Here is a 19,246-nt window from a genome sequence, read left to right as displayed (position 1 = left end):
TGCGGCAGATTGACGAATTTAAAATCTATGCCAGTCGATGCAAATTAGAAATTAACAGGGAAATATAGATAGTTTTGGCCCTTACCCTTTGGATGAGTCGTCCGTTCACCTCGAACGATAATCACAGATTTGTCTTTTTTAAGTTTTCTTCCAAAAAATCAAATGTCAAACACAACAAAATTCACAACAGATATTCACTGCGAAAAGAAGCCGAGGCTGTTCATCCCAGCGGACCTCGACTTCTTATCAACGATAAATAAAAAATTAACAAGAATTAACAACTGTTTTCACACTAAATTAGGTTTGATGAGGTTTTTTTAGCAAAAATTAAAAACTGTCAACTGTGACGTTTTCAAAAATCCTCATCTCTCGTTGTAACACTTTTCCCCCTCTATCTACAGAAAATGAAAAACAAGAAGAAGGACAAGGACCACATAGCTTAGACAATTAGGGAATCCAACGATCTGTCAAACTATTCCAATATGTCTGGCGATTGGCATGCAATACATTGAAGGCATATGATAGTATAGTGTTATTTTAGTATTTTAAAGTAATTTTCGTATTTTATGTCCATGTAAGTATTGCTAAATACTTCTGTGACATAGTAACAAATATTGCTTACGTCAATAAACTTTAATAAGTAGTTAAAAAGTTTTAACTAAGTAATTTGGAAGATTGAAGAAAGCTAGGTTAACAAATTTTATGTTTTATAAGTTTAATAAAAAATAATATTGAGCATCCCTAAAATAGATTTTAGGTAAAATCATCGGGGTAATATATATTTTATTATTTTAGGTACTTAGTAATACCACATTGTATCTTAAATTTGAAATTTTAATTTAAATAAAGTATCCAATAAAATCGCTTGTGTGCAGTGTTGCCAGAGAAATTTTTGTAAATGCACCGGAATGACTGGAATAGTGACACAAATTACTAAACCAACACATTTTGTACAAAAACTTAAAAAAACGTCGTTTAATATTATTTGAAGCAAATTTCTTATGTCACAAAATTTTAGGTTTTTACTTTAGGAGACTTTAGTATCAAAAGTTTGGTTGTTAATTGTATCAAATTGGTACAATTTTAACAACTCTGGCAACGCTGAATTGCCTGCCATACGTCCTGTCATTAAAAATCACGTGGTTTGGATTGCCTAATTGTCTAAGCCACATAGGACCAAAAAAAAAATAGATCTGAAGTTGACAGGACACCTGGTTGTGCATTGCCTTGAGCAAGACGCGCATAACCAATAACATGTACTGGGTAAATGATTAAAAAAAAATCGAAACCCAAAAAAAAAAGGAAGAAGAAGAAGAGATTGAGAAATGAACAAATTAACAAATGAACTTGGTTTGAGTTGAGTATATTGATTGAGTTGAAATTTAAATAGCAAAAGGTTAATGAAATGGAGGTAAAACAAGAAGTTGGTGAGGAGACGTATAAAATAGAAATAGATACTGACGTGAATAATGCCCTTCTGGATAGCTTTAAAATTGAAATAAAGGAAGAACCCAAAAGGGAAAGTATACATGATACATGTGATTCTGAAGACTTGAAGAAAATTCCCTTGAAGATTGAAATGAGCCAAGATGAACATAAACTTCTTTTATTGGAACAAAAACAAACAAATGAAAAAGGTAAGTAAACCATAATGGTACTTTTTTATAGCATAGCATCAGAGTCGGGGCTCTTCTTCTTTTGGTATCGTAACCCTGGATGGGTCGTTGCCTGTTTGGCTATGTCGCCCCATTCAGATCTTTCTTGTGCCCTTCTCCTCCATTGTCTTATATTCATTGTTTTCAGGTCATCATCCAACCATCTCGTTTTGGGCCTACTTTTCTTTCGCTTTCCTACCGACTTCCATTGTAATATTTTCTTTTTGTTGTTTTCGTATGATCTTGTCTCTGGACATTTCCCAGCCATATATCGACGCCGCCAAGCCAAAACGGCATAAACGCCAAAATGACCACTTTTTAGTTAGCTGCACTAAAAAATAGGATTTTAATTTTCGCACCAGACAGTCAACACGGAATAACCGCAGAAAAAGTGAAATAGGTGTAATATAGGTTTAAAATTTTTATAAACGCCAGTCTAGTCAGGCACGTGAACACCGACGTGAACACCGATTGACATAATCGCCAGTGCCCGTAAGATTATCATTGTGTACATTTCGGTCCAGTAATAATAGTAAAGGTATGTATTTTTACGATTTTTATGGATAAGTAACATGGTATTATCTACCTTTGCAATATTTTCAATTTGTATTGATATTTGAAGCGTAAACACACTGAATTTCTTTAAAAACTATGAAGCATTTATGCCAAAACCACATATTTACATCGTGGTTGACACAAATGCCATTCCTCAATGGTATTCTTATGCAGGTTTTTTATTTAAAAATTGCGCAAATAAAAAGTTTATTTTAAAATATTCTATTGTAACTTTGTACTAGTGTGATGAACAATTCATTTTGTATTACAGCATAGAGTTCAAATCAATTTTATATAGCTAAAAATGGCGATCGATTTTTGGCGTTTATGCCATTTTTTTGTTGCACATGAATAGCAGAAGTAAAAAAATAATGGCCTTACTAAATGAAAATAAAACATATACCGAATCAGTACAAAATGATATACTGACAATAATCCCCCTATATTTCCCTTAGAGGTTTATGACATTTATAATGCCAACATTGCAGAAGCTTTTAGCAATGACATTATCATCTTTGAGGAACCACCAGACGTTGCAGTAGAAGAAGAAATATTTAGTCACGATCTCACATCATGTTTCAACTTAGCAGCAGATAATGGTTTGGATGCCGGTATAAGTAGTGATCAAAATAAGGAAAATACAAGCAATCAAATCAATACGGATGTTGAACCAAATATTGACAGTGATTATGAATTAGAATCCACTACTTATTATTAGATATCCACTTTTAAGTATTTTATATTTACTTTTAAGTATTTCATCCTAGCACCAAAACATGTTTAAAGAATTTAAGGTTTTGTTTTTAACTTAGAATGTATTTTTGATTAATAAAAAATAAACCCTATCAAAAATCTTCGTAATTTCATCATTTTTCTTGTTGGCATAAACGACAATTTTTGATTTTCGTTTCTTTTTTCATTAATGGCATATATTCCTTTTAAGCGCCATATTGACTAACCTTACAATGATGCGATCGACACAAACGCCAGAGGTAAGTTTGGCATATTCACCAATGTTATATCGTGATTGGACATAAGCGCCATTTTATAGTTTTTAATTTATTTCAGACAGTATTTTCAGCCACATTAATGTTCACAATATATTAAAATTTGAAAAAAAAATCCCCAATTTTTTTGAATCACTGTGCAGATAACCAGAATTGGTAAAAATAAAAATAATCAGTTTTTTGTGTTTCCTGAAAAATCAAGTTAATGTCGTTTATGCCGTTTAGGCTTGACAGCGTCGATATGAATGGGTTAAAACAAAAGTGGTGTAAGTCATATTCTTGAAATGATGTATTTAATAGTGATGTTGATTATAGTTCTGTACCGTGGAGGTAAACAGTCATAACTCCACTTTTTGCTGAAATGGAGTTAATACCACGCTCTTGTTGTCAGATTTTCATAGCATATTGTGGCAAAAAATCGTACATCCGGCGTTATTAGTTGCCTAGATAAGGCGTTTAGAAACAATAGAAACTCCATTAGTCAGTTGAGGTAAACAGTAGTATATCCATAGCTACTGCATAAATACGTGCGTATATTAGATAGTATGCTTTCGTATGCGGTAGTGTTAAACAATCGTAGCTCCATTTTTATATTAAATGGTATTTTGAGGGTGTTAAAACGGGATAATGAAAAACAAGAGTTCTTTTTTGTTCCAAACATTGTGATTTCTTTTTTGCATTTTTAAATACGGAATATATTGTAATATCATGTATATATGATCATATTGTAATTTTTGTCTTAATTTATGTATATTAGGTTTTTGCTACTTCAAAATAAAGATCTATTATATCTATTATATACTATTTTTGTAATCACTTACGATTTTTATTTTGCATATTACCTGTTTAAAGACATAGAGGTAAAAAGTCGTAACTCCCATTATTATACATCAGGTAAATAATTTCTTAACAATACTAATACCCAGTAATAGATTTGCATTTACATATTATAATATACCAATAATGTTGAATTTGACGTAATGGAAATAATTTTTTTTTTATAGTTTATTGACTAGTCTGTATGTTTTGCGCTTTCTTGCAAATGTATACATTGTGGATATACGACTGTTTACCTCCACGGTATAGAGTTACTTTCAAGTATTGGTTACAAATCGTTACTTTTGTATAAAGTAATCAGTTACAGTATTCGTTACTTTGATTACTTTTGTATTTGAGTGCTGGTAATCATATCGAGAATCGCATTTCTTAGTACAGTGGAACCTCGATAAGTCGGCCCCCGATAACTCGGAAGTCCGGCTAACCCGGACCGATTTTTATCAGACAAACATTTCATCAATAAAATGTATGTAATATAATATTTGAGAGATAATGGGTATTTGTGTAATTTGAACTATATATACTATATACGATAGTAAAAATGACTCATGGCACACGATGTTCATTGTCGTGTTATCGGAAACAACAGGGACCTGTAGTAAAAAAGACTAAAAGACTATTAAAAAATTATTTTTTAAACAATGGTCTTAGTCTTCACTGCTATTAAATAACATAACATCGTTGCGATTGAGACCGTATTGTGTGTAGTACAGTCGTATTGTTCGCTTCTGTTCTGTAATCGTTTGTAAATATATTCAGATTTTTGTGTTTGCGTGTTGTTTGTTTACGTAATGGCAACAAAACGTAAAAATGTTGTAGTGGCAATGGAAAAGAAACTAGAAGCATTAGGTAGAATAATTGATAAAGGCGTAATTGATACGTAATTCAGATGTGTACTGTGCATATATATTTCATGTTATTTCAATTATAACGGAGTTTATCTGTAAGTATACCGTATTTTATTAATTTTTACCATCTTCTCCGGCCAACCCGGATTTTCGATAACCCGGATCGGCCGCGGTCCCGATTAATCCGAGTTAACGAGGTTCCACTGTACATATTTTGTATTACTTAGTATTAGTAATATAGTCTGATTACTATGATTACTTTTGTATTTGAGTACGGGTAATGGCGGTAATCATATCAAGAATCGCATTTCTCAGTACATATTTTGTATTTGTATTAGTAGGTATATAAGATTCGATATAACAACAACCTTCACCAATCTGTAAGGGATAAAAATGGTTTGATATGTAAAATATGAGATGGTTGAATGCTTGAATATATAAAATTTATTATGTTAATAAAAAAAAATGAAAAAATTTTTTTTAAAAGAAACGCTTTTCTTTAGTTAGGAGTGACTAAAATTAAAAATTATAATATATATAACAGCCCTACAGGCCTTAGAGGCCCTTGGCTTCAATAGTCTTGACTAATTTCTTCCACTTTTTGCGGTCCTGTACTTGTCCTCTCCAGTCTCTTGTACCCATTTCTTCTAGGTCAGTCCGGACGGCAGCAAACCACTTCCTTCGTGGTCTCCCTCTTCTTTTCTTCCCTTGTTCTCCTGCTGATAAAACTCTTAGGACGTTTCTTTCTTGTGGCATTCGTAAAACATGGCCCAACCATCTAACTCTCTGTGCCTTGATTTTCTGAGTTATTTTAGGTTTCTTATACATCTCCATTAGCTCCTGGTTTGTTCTTCTGCGCCATTCCCCGTTATTCTCCTTTATACCACCAAAAACTTTTCTCAATATTTTTCTCTCCCAAATCTCTAGCTTTTTTTCTACTTTCTGGTTCATTGTCCAAGTTTCACGTGCATACAGCACCGCTGGTCTCACTATTGCTTCATACGCTCGGATCTTGGCTGCCCTGGACACGTTTTTTGCCTTCAACAGTGCGTTTAATGAACCTACTGCTTTGCTACCTTTTAACAACCGTTTATCTATCTCTCTCTCTTCGTCTCCTCTATTTGTAACTGTGACTCCAAGGTACTCAAATTCAGTTACCTTCTCAAATTTATAATCTTTGTCATTTGTCCTTAGAGTAATCCACTTATTTTCTTCAGCATTTTCTCCTATCATTTCCATATACTTGGTTTTTCCTTGGTTTATAGTCAGGCCATAGTTTTTTGCTTCTTCTTCAAATTGCTTGAACATTTTTTGAAGTTCTATTCTTGAACGCGTCAGAAACACCAAGTCATCTGCAAAACCTATACACTGTTGTCTTCTGTTAAGAATCGTGCCGCTTGTCTGGATATTGGCTGGATATTAAAAATTATAATTAAAAAAATAATCAACAAAGATAATTATACAAAAATCAACTGAAAAGCAAAAAATAAAAAAAAATTAAAAAAATCATAACACATTCGTCAAAGAAAAGTGTGGCGCGTCTTCATCGAATAAACGGTTTTTGCCCCACGCTTTTCTTTAACAAATGTGTTAGATTTTTCAATTTTTTTTTATTTTTTGCTTTTCAGTTGATTTTTTTATAATTATCTTTTTTGATTATTTTTTTAATTATAATTTTTTAATTTTAGACACTCGTAACTAAAGAAAAGAGTTTCTTAAAAAAATTTTTCATATTTTTACTTTTTAGTCTTACACTTTTCAAACATTAGAATATATCGTCATGTTTATTAAAATATGTATAAAACATATATGATGTACTAACATGAACAGTAGTCGGAATCGGCAAAAAATTTGAAACTTTATTGTTTATTTATGAAGCCTAACGTAAACAATTAACGTAAAAAGTGAAATTATGTATAGTTCATATCATTAGCTACAATCGGTAAAAGTTTCAAGTTTCTACATTGTAAAAAACTAGAGAATTTAAGCATTTTCCATTAATCGTTTTTTATCTAAACAATTAATAAACATAAAAAAAAAATTTTTATTGACTATTCGTGTATTGTTCCCGTTAATGCATGTCTGCAAATTTTCACTTATTTGTATTGGAGAAAAGGCATTAACGTGTAAAGATTTGACGCAAAATATTGAACTAAATAAAAGCGTTTAAAAATGATAAAAAACAAAACATGACTTATTTATAAATTCTACTAAACTTTTTTCGGCCCGTGCAGATATCTATGTATGTATTAGGATTTTAGATCTAGATTTAGAAAAACATCATACCTAGGCCACATACTGAGAAACAATACGTACCAATATGTTCAACTATTAGTGAAAGGAAAGATCAAGAGAAAGAGAGGCATATGAAGGAGAAGACTATTGTGACTAAGAATCATCTGACAATGAACAGGGTTAAATTTTGAACAGCTAATGAGACAGACAACATTTGCAACATATTGTAGTAGCCAACATCCATTGAGGAGAAGGCACTTTAAGAGGAATAATATAATGAAACAATAAAATAAATAAAAACAATATCATGCATGTAAAATTAAAGGTTTTGATTAGGTACCTATAGTGTAGAAACATTATCATTTCCACATCTTTTCCAGCCTAAAGTGGTCGTTTTCTATTACAAAATCATATTGGTTTTGATCTTTTCATAAGCTTGATTATAGCAGAAAAAATTCTTTCGACATTGGCTGACGAATGCTGAATACAAAGCTGGTTAAACACAAAAGGTGTTAGTTAGTTTTGAACATTTGTATTCCATCTCCTAATTTTAAATTTTGAAGATCTATCGAAAACGGTACAGATTCATCTGAAAAGGATTTAATTTCTTCTGTACCCTTTAACCAAATTTGGATATAAAATTGTTATTTCGGATATTGAAGCAATTAATTTTGATAAAGAGAAAATTTTTTGATGTTCTTTAATTATCTCGAAACACTAAGATTTCAGTAAGTATAAAATAATGAAGTTAAAAAGAGCAAAATAAGTTACATTCTGCTGTTTTAAGATTTTTAAATATACCTAATTTTTATTTAGTTTGTAAGTAGTTCAGGTACATTAGTCCCAAAATCTTAAGGTCAGCATAAAATTTTCTGCTGAACATCTAGGGCAAGGGTGACTACTGTGTCCTCTGTATACCGATAACACTCATCGTCACTAGTGGAATACCGGTCCGATTCTGATATCAACCGTATGTAGATACAATACTCAAATAGGTACTCGCTCTGATACGATTGGTACGAAGTAATCAAAGTAACGGTTTGCCTCTTCGTTTAGTAATAGTTACTTTTGGTAGATAGAATTAATTCATCCACAAAGTTTACACAATTCTTACAAAAAAAAAATGTATAAATCTTATCGAACTAGTCAAAATTTTAGTACAATAGAGTACAATATATAGTAAAAGTACACATGATTAAAATAAAACAGTGATTACAATAAAATAAATAAGAAATAAAAGTTACAAATAAAAATTGAGAACTATTGTTGCAAAAATGTTAAAAATTTAAAAACCCATCATTACTGTAGAATGTGTTGTCCATTAAAAATGAATACACGGTTTGGCGAAAACCTTTATGTGACGAATTACTGAGAGTTAATATATTGACTATTTTATTGTAACATTTTATTCCAATATATTCAGGTGCATGTTGGGATACACCTAATCTAGAAAAAGGTTGTCGAAAATTTGATTTACCTCTAGTTATCATGTGAGTGAATGTCCTCATTTCTGTCAAACTTGAGCTTGTTTTCCTCAATGTGCAATATTAATTGGAAAATTAAAAGGCTAGGTAGTGTTAAAATATTCTTGAATATTCTTAAAATTACTTCTTAAATAGTGGCTTGCAACTATCCGAAAATGGAACGCCATACATACTTCTTAAAACTTTCTTTTGAGCTATAAATGCCCGTTCAAAATGAGATGAGCAACCCCAAAATATTAACGCAAAAAGTATTGATTTATTTTAATAACTTTATATAATAAATTGTTCTTACAATTTGTTCTATCGATTTATGCGGTTACTTTTAATAAAATTATTTTTTACCTCTGAAAAGGAGTGGCATCTACGTCCAGGCCACTCCAGGGTCTAAGCGCAAGTTGGCATCCAGTCACTTTTGTTTCTGAAAGCATCTTATAAGTACTCACCAATTTTCTTGAAAACCGATGTAGGTTCAAAGAAATCGGAGGTGAAACCCTTTAGTGACTACACTACATGCAATGTTTAACCCCTTAATGTACAAATTAATATTGAAATTTCTGTCAAGAAATGATCGAATTTTTTTAAAGTGAAAAGTTGTGTTTGTTTATCTATAATTAAACTGAAAAAAAGTATTTTCAGTGTTGTAGCACCTTTACTTTACCTGGGGATGAGGCGAGTGATAATTCATATTTTCTTCATATTATACAAATACATAATCTATATAAAATCTCTATATCTAAGGCATAAAATAGATCTAAGAATAAAAAAACACGATTCACTTCAGACTGCTTTAAATGTACTAACGCTTTGTATAAAAAACAAAATACTGAAAATTCTACAAAATTCAATTCGTGTCGATTGTCAATGGTTCGGACTGCAAGTTATTAGAAAATAAATCTCATTTTACAATGCCTTAACACTGGCTGGACAATAAAAAAAGGTATCTATGTAACGCTGTTTAGTACACTAACGCTTCGAATACAAACAGAATTTGAACAATTCAACTAAATTCAATGTATCAATATTGTAAATTAGTGCAGTCACTGAAGGTGGATATGAGCTATTACCTCCGATTTCGTTGAACCTCCATCGATTTGCATGAAAATTGGTGAGTGGTTAGAAGATATCTCAAGAAACAAAGGTGACATGGTGCCAACTTGCGCTTTTACCCTTGGGGTGGATGCCACCCCTCCTCGGGGTGAAATTATTTTATTAAAAATAACCCCACAATTGATAGAGGGACAAATTATAAGCAAAATTTGTTATATAAATTTATTAAAATAAATCAAAACTTTTTGAGTTATTAAAGATCAAAGATTTTAATTTTTCGTGAGAAAAATGTATGTTTTTAACCGATTTTTCATAAATAACTCAAAAACTATAAGTTTTTGCAAAAAAGTTATTATTAAAATTGAGGCTAATAAAAAATCAAATAAACTCCTTACTAGAAAAACCTTTCAATGTTAACTAAAAGTGAGTTATAGGTAATTGAATGTATATTTCTTTCGTCGAGTACCCAAATCTAAGTATTCAAGCTTAAATACCGGGAAAATGGTGCATTTTATAACATAAACTAATTAAACATTTGTCAAAGTTCATAGAAATATCTATCAAATAAGCCCTCGAACAAGTTGATAGCATTAAAATTTATGCACCAAAAATGTTTCAAAATGTATCTTAAAAATTTTTCCAAAAAATGTTATTGTTTTTTTGCAAATAACTCCGTTAATTTTTAAGATATAAGGTTCAACTAAAAACTAATTAAAAGTTTATTCCAAGAGCTATTAAAAAACGTCAAAATTAGTCTTTTAAACCTCTTACTTTTTTAAAATTACAAGGTTAAATGACCCCGGTTAGCATCTAAACATTCCGTATATGTATTTGGACCATAGGAGTTTTCTATTGGTTCGTTGCAGCACGCGGTAATATTTTAACCAATAGACGGCGAGGTTCCAGATGCATATACGGAATGTCAGTCGGGCCCAAATTCATATACGGAATGTTAAATATCGTACACCGAAAAAGATAAGTTTTTTTAGAGTCTTTTAAAAGGAGATTGATTTTAAAATACTTGTTACTGTATTATAAAATAAAAATAAAACAATTATAGTATTTCGAATGTTATTTGGTGCGAAATTCATATGCGGAATGTTAATTATTCGTAGACCAAAAAATGGGACTTTTTATTAATCAGTTAAAGGAGACTGATTTTAGAATACCTATTTTATTAATGTATTATTAAAGAAAAATAAAACAATGATTAGGTACCTATTTGGTGCGAAATTCATAAATGGGAGGGTATAGATTTGAGAGACATATTTCTTTATTTGACTAAGGTTTCGCTTTCTCAGAATTTTTAATGACTTGCACGTGTTTCATTCACAGTCATTTGTTTCGAGTTTCTGTCATGAGTCACATAATATAATATGTACGACATACGTTATTGGTATATACAATAATACAAAACAAAAACGTATGACGTAGATATATTAATATTATGTGACACATGACAGAAGCTCGAAACAAATGACAATCGATGAAAAGCCCTATATATCAATTATGATGTCACTACCTGTATCATAATGAACTTTATTATGATACAGATTTCCATTAAGATACAGATTTTTAACTAATAGGGCTTTTCATCGATTGTCATTTGTTTCGAGCTTCTGTCATATGTTTTATAATCTTTGTAATATAATAAATATACACGGATTATACGACATATGACAGAAGCTCGAAACAACTGACTGTGAATGAAAAGCCCTATAGAATCGCGATATGACATTCGCGATAAAGGTGGCACACGCGCAGTAACCAATGGCGAGTCAAATACATACGCTTTGACAGTTCTCAATATGTAAACAAACTGTCAGACTGACAAACTACTTAATTTGTTTGCGTTACAAAATTAATAAATTTGAATATATTTTTTTTGTGAATGATCATAGAACAAAAATCGTGTATACAACTTGCATTTAATTATCATTATGACGCTCGTACTCTATACGAAACTCGTTTCGTATCCTTTATACTCGCTTCATAATGACCATCATTAAATGCTCGTTGCATAATATACTATTAAAAACCAGTCTCATTTTAACTGGGTTTAATAAAAATCGTCTTTTTGTTCTACGGCTAAATATTCGTAGAACAAAAAGACGATTTTTATTAAACCCAGTTAAAATGAGACTGGTTTTTAATAGTATATTATGCAACGAGCATTTAATGATGGTCATTATGAAGCGAGTATAAAGGATACGAAACGAGTTTCGTATAGAGTACGAGCGTCATAATGATAATTAAATGCAAGTTGTATACACGATTTTTGTTCTATGATCATTCACAAAAAAAATATATTCAAATTTATTAATTTTGTAACGCAAACAAATTAAGTAGTTTGTCAGTCTGACAGTTTGTTTACATATTGAGAACTGTCAAAGCGTATGTATTTGACTCGCCATTGGTTACTGCGCGTGTGCCACCTTTATCGCGAATGTCATATCGCGATTCTATAGGGCTTTTCATTCACAGTCAGTTGTTTCGAGCTTCTGTCATATGTCGTATAATCCGTGTATATTTATTATATTACAAAGATTATAAAACATATGACAGAAGCTCGAAACAAATGACAATCGATGAAAAGCCCTATTAGTTAAAAATCTGTATCTTAATGGAAATCTATATCATAATAAAGTTCATTATGATACAGGTAGTGACATCATAATTGATATATAGGGCTTTTCATCGATTGTCATTTGTTTCGAGCTTCTGTCATGTGTCACATAATATTAATATATCTACGTCATACGTTTTTGTTTTGTATTATTGTATATACCAATAACGTATGTCGTACATATTAATATTATGTGACACATGACAGAAACTAGAAACAAATGACTGTGAATGAAACACGTGCAAGTCATTAAAAATTCTGAGAAAGCGAAACCTTAGTCAAATAAAGAAATATGTCTCTCAAATCTATACCCTCCCATTTATGAATTTCGCACCAAATAGGTACCTAATCATTGTTTTATTTTTCTTTAATAATACATTAATAAAATAGGTATTCTAAAATCAGTCTCCTTTAACTGATTAATAAAAAGTCCCATTTTTTGGTCTACGAATAATTAACATTCCGCATATGAATTTCGCACCAAATAACATTCGAAATACTATAATTGTTTTATTTTTATTTAATAATACAGTAACAAGTATTTTAAAATCAATCTCCTTTTAAAAGACTCTAAAAAAACTTATCTTTTTCGGTGTACGATATTTAACATTCCGTATATGAATTTACGGGGTTGAAGCATGGACACTGACAGAATCGCTTTTAAAAAACCTAGAAGCATTTGAAATGTGGGTCTACCGCCGTATTCTGAAGATCAGTTGGGTAGAAAGAGTCACAAACGAAAGGGTTTTGCAACGTTTGAATAAAAGTTGCGAAGTAGTGAACACGGTTAAAAGGCGCAAATTGGAATACTTTGGTCATATAATGCGTCACCCAGAAAAATATGACATACTTCACCTTGTCATGCAAGGTAAAATAATGGGAAAAAGAAGTGTGGGCCGCCGTACAACTTCTTGGCTTAAAAACCTACGCCAATGGTTTGGGAAAACTAGCACTGAACTATTTCGTGCGGCTGTAAATAAGACAATGATTGTTAATATGCTGCGCAACATGAGAGCCAACGATTGACAAGCGGTCTCGGCACCTTAAGAAGAAGATATGAATTTGGGACCGACTGACATTTCGTATATGCATCTGGAACCTCGCCGTCTATTGGTTAAAATATTACCGCGTGCTGCAACGAACCAATAGAAAACTCCTATGGTCCAAATACATATACGGAATGTTTAGATGCCCCCGGTTACATGGTTCTCGCAGCAAAATTGAAATATTAAACGTTTCTATCTCGGTTATTTTTTACTCTACGGAAATAGTAAAATGGATAAAGTATTTGGAACAGAAAAAACTAAAATTTAGTTATATATGATTTTTTACGTAGGTATATTGAGTATTTTTGGAGTTATTATCAAAAGAAAATGAAAAGTACGATAATTTAAAAAATTCTGATTTTTTTAAATTCTTTTTTTTTTCAAAAATATGCATTCTAAACCGGTCAAAATTGTTGAAATCATTAACTATGTTAACCTAAAGAAATTCTTGTGATCATTACTACAAATTTTAATTTTTGTGGAAACGGGGTATGTTTTATTTTTCACTTTTTCGTAAAAAAATCTAAAGGGTTCTCTTATTTTCCTCATAACTTGCTTAATAATGATGCTATTAACTTCTACTGGAGCTCATTTGATAGGTATTCCGAAGTACTTTGACAAGTACTTACCAAGTATATTATATAAAATGCATCGGTTTCCCGTTATGTAAGCTTGAATACTTAGATTTGAGTACTCGTCGAAAAAAATATACATTCAATTACAGTCGAACCCGCTTATTAGAATACCGGTAGTTTAGTTCTTTAAGTTGGGAGTGTATTAAATTTTTTATTATCTTTAATTTTGGTAATAATAGCTTTTTTACAAAAGGTTATAGTTTTTGAGTAATACGTGAAAAACAGCTTTAAAACAAGCATTTTTTTAAGAAAAAATAAAATCTTCGATATTTAATAACTCAAAAAGTATTGATTTATGTTAATAACTTTATATAAGAAATTTTGCTTAGAAATTGCCCCTCTATCGATATCTGGTATTATTTTTAATAAAAATAATTTCACCCCCGAGAAGGGGTGGCATCCACCCCCAGGGTAAAAGCGCAAGTTGGCATCATGTCACCTTTGTTCCTTGAAGTATCTTCTAACTACTCACCAATTTTCATGAAAATCTATTAAGGTTCAACGAAATCGGAGGTGAAAACCTTCAGTGACTCCACTAAATGGTTCTTACTGCAAGTTATTAGATAAATAAATATCATTTTACAATGACAACCGTCTTGACAATAAAAATGTATGTAAAAGTATGTAAAAGAAGAGAAAGAAATGTAGAAAAGATTTTACCACTATTTAGATATTTATAGGCTTTTATACAAATACCAACTTCGAAAGTGCTTGAAAAATTGAAAGATTAAAATTGAATGGTCGCTCGTGTCAGAGTCGAGCGCGTACATTAAGGGGTTAATGATAGGTAATTACTTATAATAGAAATTTTATTGTAGGGTTTCCACAGGAGGTGAACACATTGGAAATTATGAAAACGATACATGTACATTCAAACGATAAGAAACAACCTATGAGTAGACCAGCTGAAGAAAAAACATTAAAATGTGAAATTTGTGCTAAGCAATTTGCTAAAAAAGGGTATTTAAATGCGCATATGAAAATTCACTCTGGGGAAAAACCGTACCAGTGCGAAATTTGTTGTAAGAAGTTTGGTACGGCACAACATTTGAAACGTCATACAGCAACGCACACAGGGGATAAACCGTACAAGTGTGAAATCTGTTTAAAGCAATTTATTCAAGCAAGTAATTTGAAAACACATTTGATATCGCACACTCAAGAAAGGCCTTTTAAGTGCGAAATTTGTTATAAGAAGTTTGGTACGGCACAACATTTGAAACAGCATATAGCAAGGCACACTGGAGAAAAACCTCACAAGTGTGAAATTTGTTTAAAGCAGTTTATTTCAATAAGTCATTTGAAAGTACATTTGAGAGTGCACACTGGAGAAAAACCTCACAAGTGTGAAATTTGTTCTAATCAGTTTTCCCAGTCAAGATCTTTGAAACGACATATAAAATTGCATACTGGAGAAAAACCTCACAAGTGTGAAATTTGTTCTAATCAGTTTTCCCAGTCAAGATCTTTGAAACGACATATAAAATTGAATACTGGAGAAAAACCTCACAAGTGTGAAATTTGTTTAAAGCAGTTTATTTCAACAAGTCATTTGAAAGTACATTTGAGAGTGCACACTGGGGAAAAGCCTCATAAATGTGAAATTTGTTTTAAGCAATTTAGTATAGCTAATGATTTGAAAATACATTTGAGAGTTCACACTGGAGAAAAACCTCATCAGTGTGAAATTTGTTCTAAGCAGTTTTCCCAGTCAATTGCTTTGAAACGACATATAAAATTGCATACTGGAGAAAAACCTTACAAGTGCGAAATTTGTTTTAAGAAGTTTCGTACGGCACAACATTTGAAACTTCATATTATAGTTGTGCACACTGGAGAAAAACCGCACAAGTGTGAAATTTGTTTAAAGCAGTTTACTACAATAAGTCATTTGAAAGTACATTTGAGAGTACACACTGGAGACAAACCTTACAAGTGTGAAATTTGTCTTAAACAGTTTTCTCAACAAGGTCACATGAATCAACATATGACATTGCATACTGGAGAAAAACCGCACACGTGTGAAATTTGTTTAAAGCAGTTTACTACAACAGGTAATTTGAAAGTACATTTGAGAGTACACACTGGAGACAAACCTTACAAGTGTGAAATTTGTCTTAAACAGTTTTCTCAACAAGGTCACATGAATCAACATATGACATTGCATACTGGAGAAAAACCTCATAAGTGTGAAATTTGTTCTAAGCAGTTTTCCCAGTCAAGTGCTTTGAAACTACATATAAAATTGCATACTGGAGAAAAACCTTACAAGTGCGAAATTTGTTTTAAGCAGTTTTCACAAAAAGGTCAATTGAAAACACATTTGATGACACACTCGAAAAGCGCCTTAGCGTGAAATTTTTTTAAGCAGTTTAGTACGACATAATTTATTTGAAGTCATTTGAGAATGCACACTGGGATAAAATCCGTATCTTCGGTGAATCATTTTTCTCAAGCAGACATTCTGAAATAACGTAAGAAATTACATATTGAAGAAATATTTTAATGTGTGAAATTTGATTGGAAATGGAATGTAACTGGATATATGCAAGTTTACTCTGAAGAGAGGGATATAAACTAGTTCGCCTCTAAACATGCATTTAATATAGGATAATGTTGCTTCCGGAAAAAAGGAAAAGGGGCAGACCGAAAACTACCTGGATAACTGGAATCCCAAAAACAATGTCTGAGAGAGATTTACGACCAGGAGATTGGACAGATCGATGCGGCCGGAAAATAGGAACCAGAAGGCGCAGGACGTTACAAACCGGTGTTATCATCATCATCCAGCCTCAAAAGCCCGCTGCTAAACATAGGCCTTTTCTCATGTTTTCAACCCCGTCTATCTTGCGGTGTTAATTATTAATTTTGCTTCAACCTGTTTAAAAAATTGTTACAATATCATCATAAATAAAAAAGTTATTTAAAATCAAAAATATTGTCTTATTTTAGCTGTCTTGTATCCACGATTTTTTATCCATGGCCATTTACATTCTTTAGTTTCCCTCTATGCAGAATAGAAATTGCTAGATCAGTCTTTAATAGAATGCGCAAACTCTTTTGCAATCGTGATATCAGTATAAAGTTACGAATACGAATGCTGCGGTGTTATGTCTTTTTCACCCTGTTATATGGAGTTGAGGCTTGTACACGAAAACAGTCGACACACAACACGCAAGTACTCCAAACTTTAGGCAAAAGATGCGAAATTATAAATGAGACAAAAACTAGAAAGATGGAATACTTGGGGAGCATTATGAGGAGTGAAAAGTCCGAACTTTTAAGAAATATCACGCAGGGCAAAAGAAGTGTGGGAAGAAGACAAATATCGTGTCTTCGCAATCTACGCGAATGGTTCGGGTGTAGTTCGATTGAACTTTTTAGGCGCGCTGCTAACAAAGTCGCAGTGGCCATGATGATTTCCAATCTCCGCTAGGAGTGGCACGTGAAGAAGTTTCCCTCTCATCGACAGAAAAACTTGGTTGTGATCGGAGGATATGTCTGCTCCTGGTATTTGCAATTATAAGTTCCTCATTGATACAGAAATCAACTAGCCTATCGCAATGTCTTGTTCACGTGAACAAGGCGAACTCGTGGGGAAAACAAAAGCCTTAACTGGGTAAGGGAGCACTGCCCAGCGGGACGAAAAGAACTTCCCAACTCGTGGGACGGAAATGGAAACAGAAGAAACAATAAACAACCTAACGGACATATCTGACGACGCAAACTCCGAGGAAACGGCAATAGAAACGAGAACAGACGCAGAGAAAGTATTAGACGACCAAAGCGGTAATGAAGAAGCGGAGGTCTTAATATTATAGGTTACTCAAGAAGAAAATGATATGGAAAGTGAAGAATTAACGTTGATGAGAGAGAATGTGGAAGAAATGTATAAAATATCACAAACATTGCTAGACATGACGAAAGAATACGGAACTACAAAGGTGGAAATAAAGAAAATGATTCAGAAGATGTACAAGACAACAAAGCGAATGCATGGCACTATGCAGTCATATAAAGAAAAACCCAGTAATCAAGCACCAGTGAAGAAGACAGAAATGGGGACGCAAGCGAATGAATGGGACATCTAAAAAGATATGGACTTAAGAAGAAAGAGAATTGAGGGAGAAATTATTGCCACCCTAGAAAAAGGGATGACAAAGGATGAATTTATAAGATATGCTGGAGAAGAATGGCCTGAAACGGCATACAGAATAACCAAAATAGTAGAAAGAAGAGAAATAGCACCAACTGGGGACAAAGATATAATAATAACAGTAGACAAGGAGAAAGGTGACATAGACAACTACACCACGCAATGGGTTCAAGGCCATACCGGTCTGGACAGAATAATAAGGGAGTGCAAAAGCAGTACGGACTATGTCCTTAGTACATCTGAAGCAAGGAGAGGAAGAAGCAAGTTAAATACGAAGGTGGCATATGCGACATTGATCGAGGAGGGTGAGGCAGAGAGTTTTGACGCGGCAATAGATTTAGCTGAAGCCATAAAAGAAGTTAAAGCGATAGAGAACAAAAACCAAAATTTGTTCTGCATAATTGGACAAGGTATGGCATGGGAGAACTACAGAAAGGCCCTGGAATGTTCCCTAAAGGATATGGGGACGACCATTACGGACATCTTGGATATTAGTGCACCCTATGTAACGCACAGCTGAATCTTGTTTGTGCGTCACAGTGTTGCCATGCCATTTCTTTCATAATTTCAATCAATGTTAAATGTACCTACAAGAATAATAGAATAAGAACGTTTACTTCTCCGTCATTATACTAGGGACAATGACAAATGAGGTGTCAAATGAAAGCTTATACTCCAAGGATAGTACTAAAGGTCAGAAATTAGACCTAGATTGTCTGTCCCTCAAAAAATAAGCGTTATATTGGGGATTTCTAATGTCAACATTAAAAGTTGCACGATTTTTTTTTTCTATAAAACATTTTGATCTAAAACTTACCAGAAAACTTCTTTGTACTCTCTACTTTCAAATAAACGTGATTAAGAAGCTATATTTTAAACTTCGTCACACAACTTTTGCGATTAAACTTTGCAATGCACAAATCCGCACCTTTTTCTTTGAAAAATTCATAACCTTTATCATGATAAGAATAAAAACTTGAAGCAGGTACCTTTGTCTTCAGAAATGTTAGAGCTATATACTGTAAAAATTTCAGAAAAAAATATTAAAATGGAACAGAGTTGTAGCGAGGTAAACGCAAAAAACGTGATTTCATTTTTTTTTTATTTTTAGGTTA

General features: G+C 32.3%; 1 protein-coding gene across 3 annotated transcripts in view; it reads left to right on the top strand.

Moving 5' to 3' along the window:
* The first annotated feature begins 462 nt into the window (after window positions 1-462).
* The window catches only part of LOC126886952 (zinc finger protein 501-like), a 73,970-nt gene continuing 55,186 nt past the window's right edge, over window positions 463-19,246 (top strand). For 2 of the 3 annotated variants that reach the window (XM_050654140.1, XM_050654139.1), the window contains exon 1: window positions 463-1,637. In XM_050654140.1, the coding sequence (XP_050510097.1) occupies window positions 1,406-1,637 (232 nt within the window). In that variant the 5' untranslated portion in view covers window positions 463-1,405. Of the gene's footprint in view, window positions 1,638-14,793; window positions 16,903-19,246 lie in introns of those variants that run through there. The other variant, XM_050654138.1, reaches the window with a different exon arrangement.

The sequence above is a fragment of the Diabrotica virgifera genome, chromosome 6, assembly GCF_917563875.1.
Source record: "Diabrotica virgifera virgifera chromosome 6, PGI_DIABVI_V3a".
Classification (NCBI taxonomy): domain Eukaryota; kingdom Metazoa; phylum Arthropoda; class Insecta; order Coleoptera; family Chrysomelidae; genus Diabrotica; species Diabrotica virgifera.
This window is presented reverse-complemented; position numbering and strand designations above follow the sequence as displayed.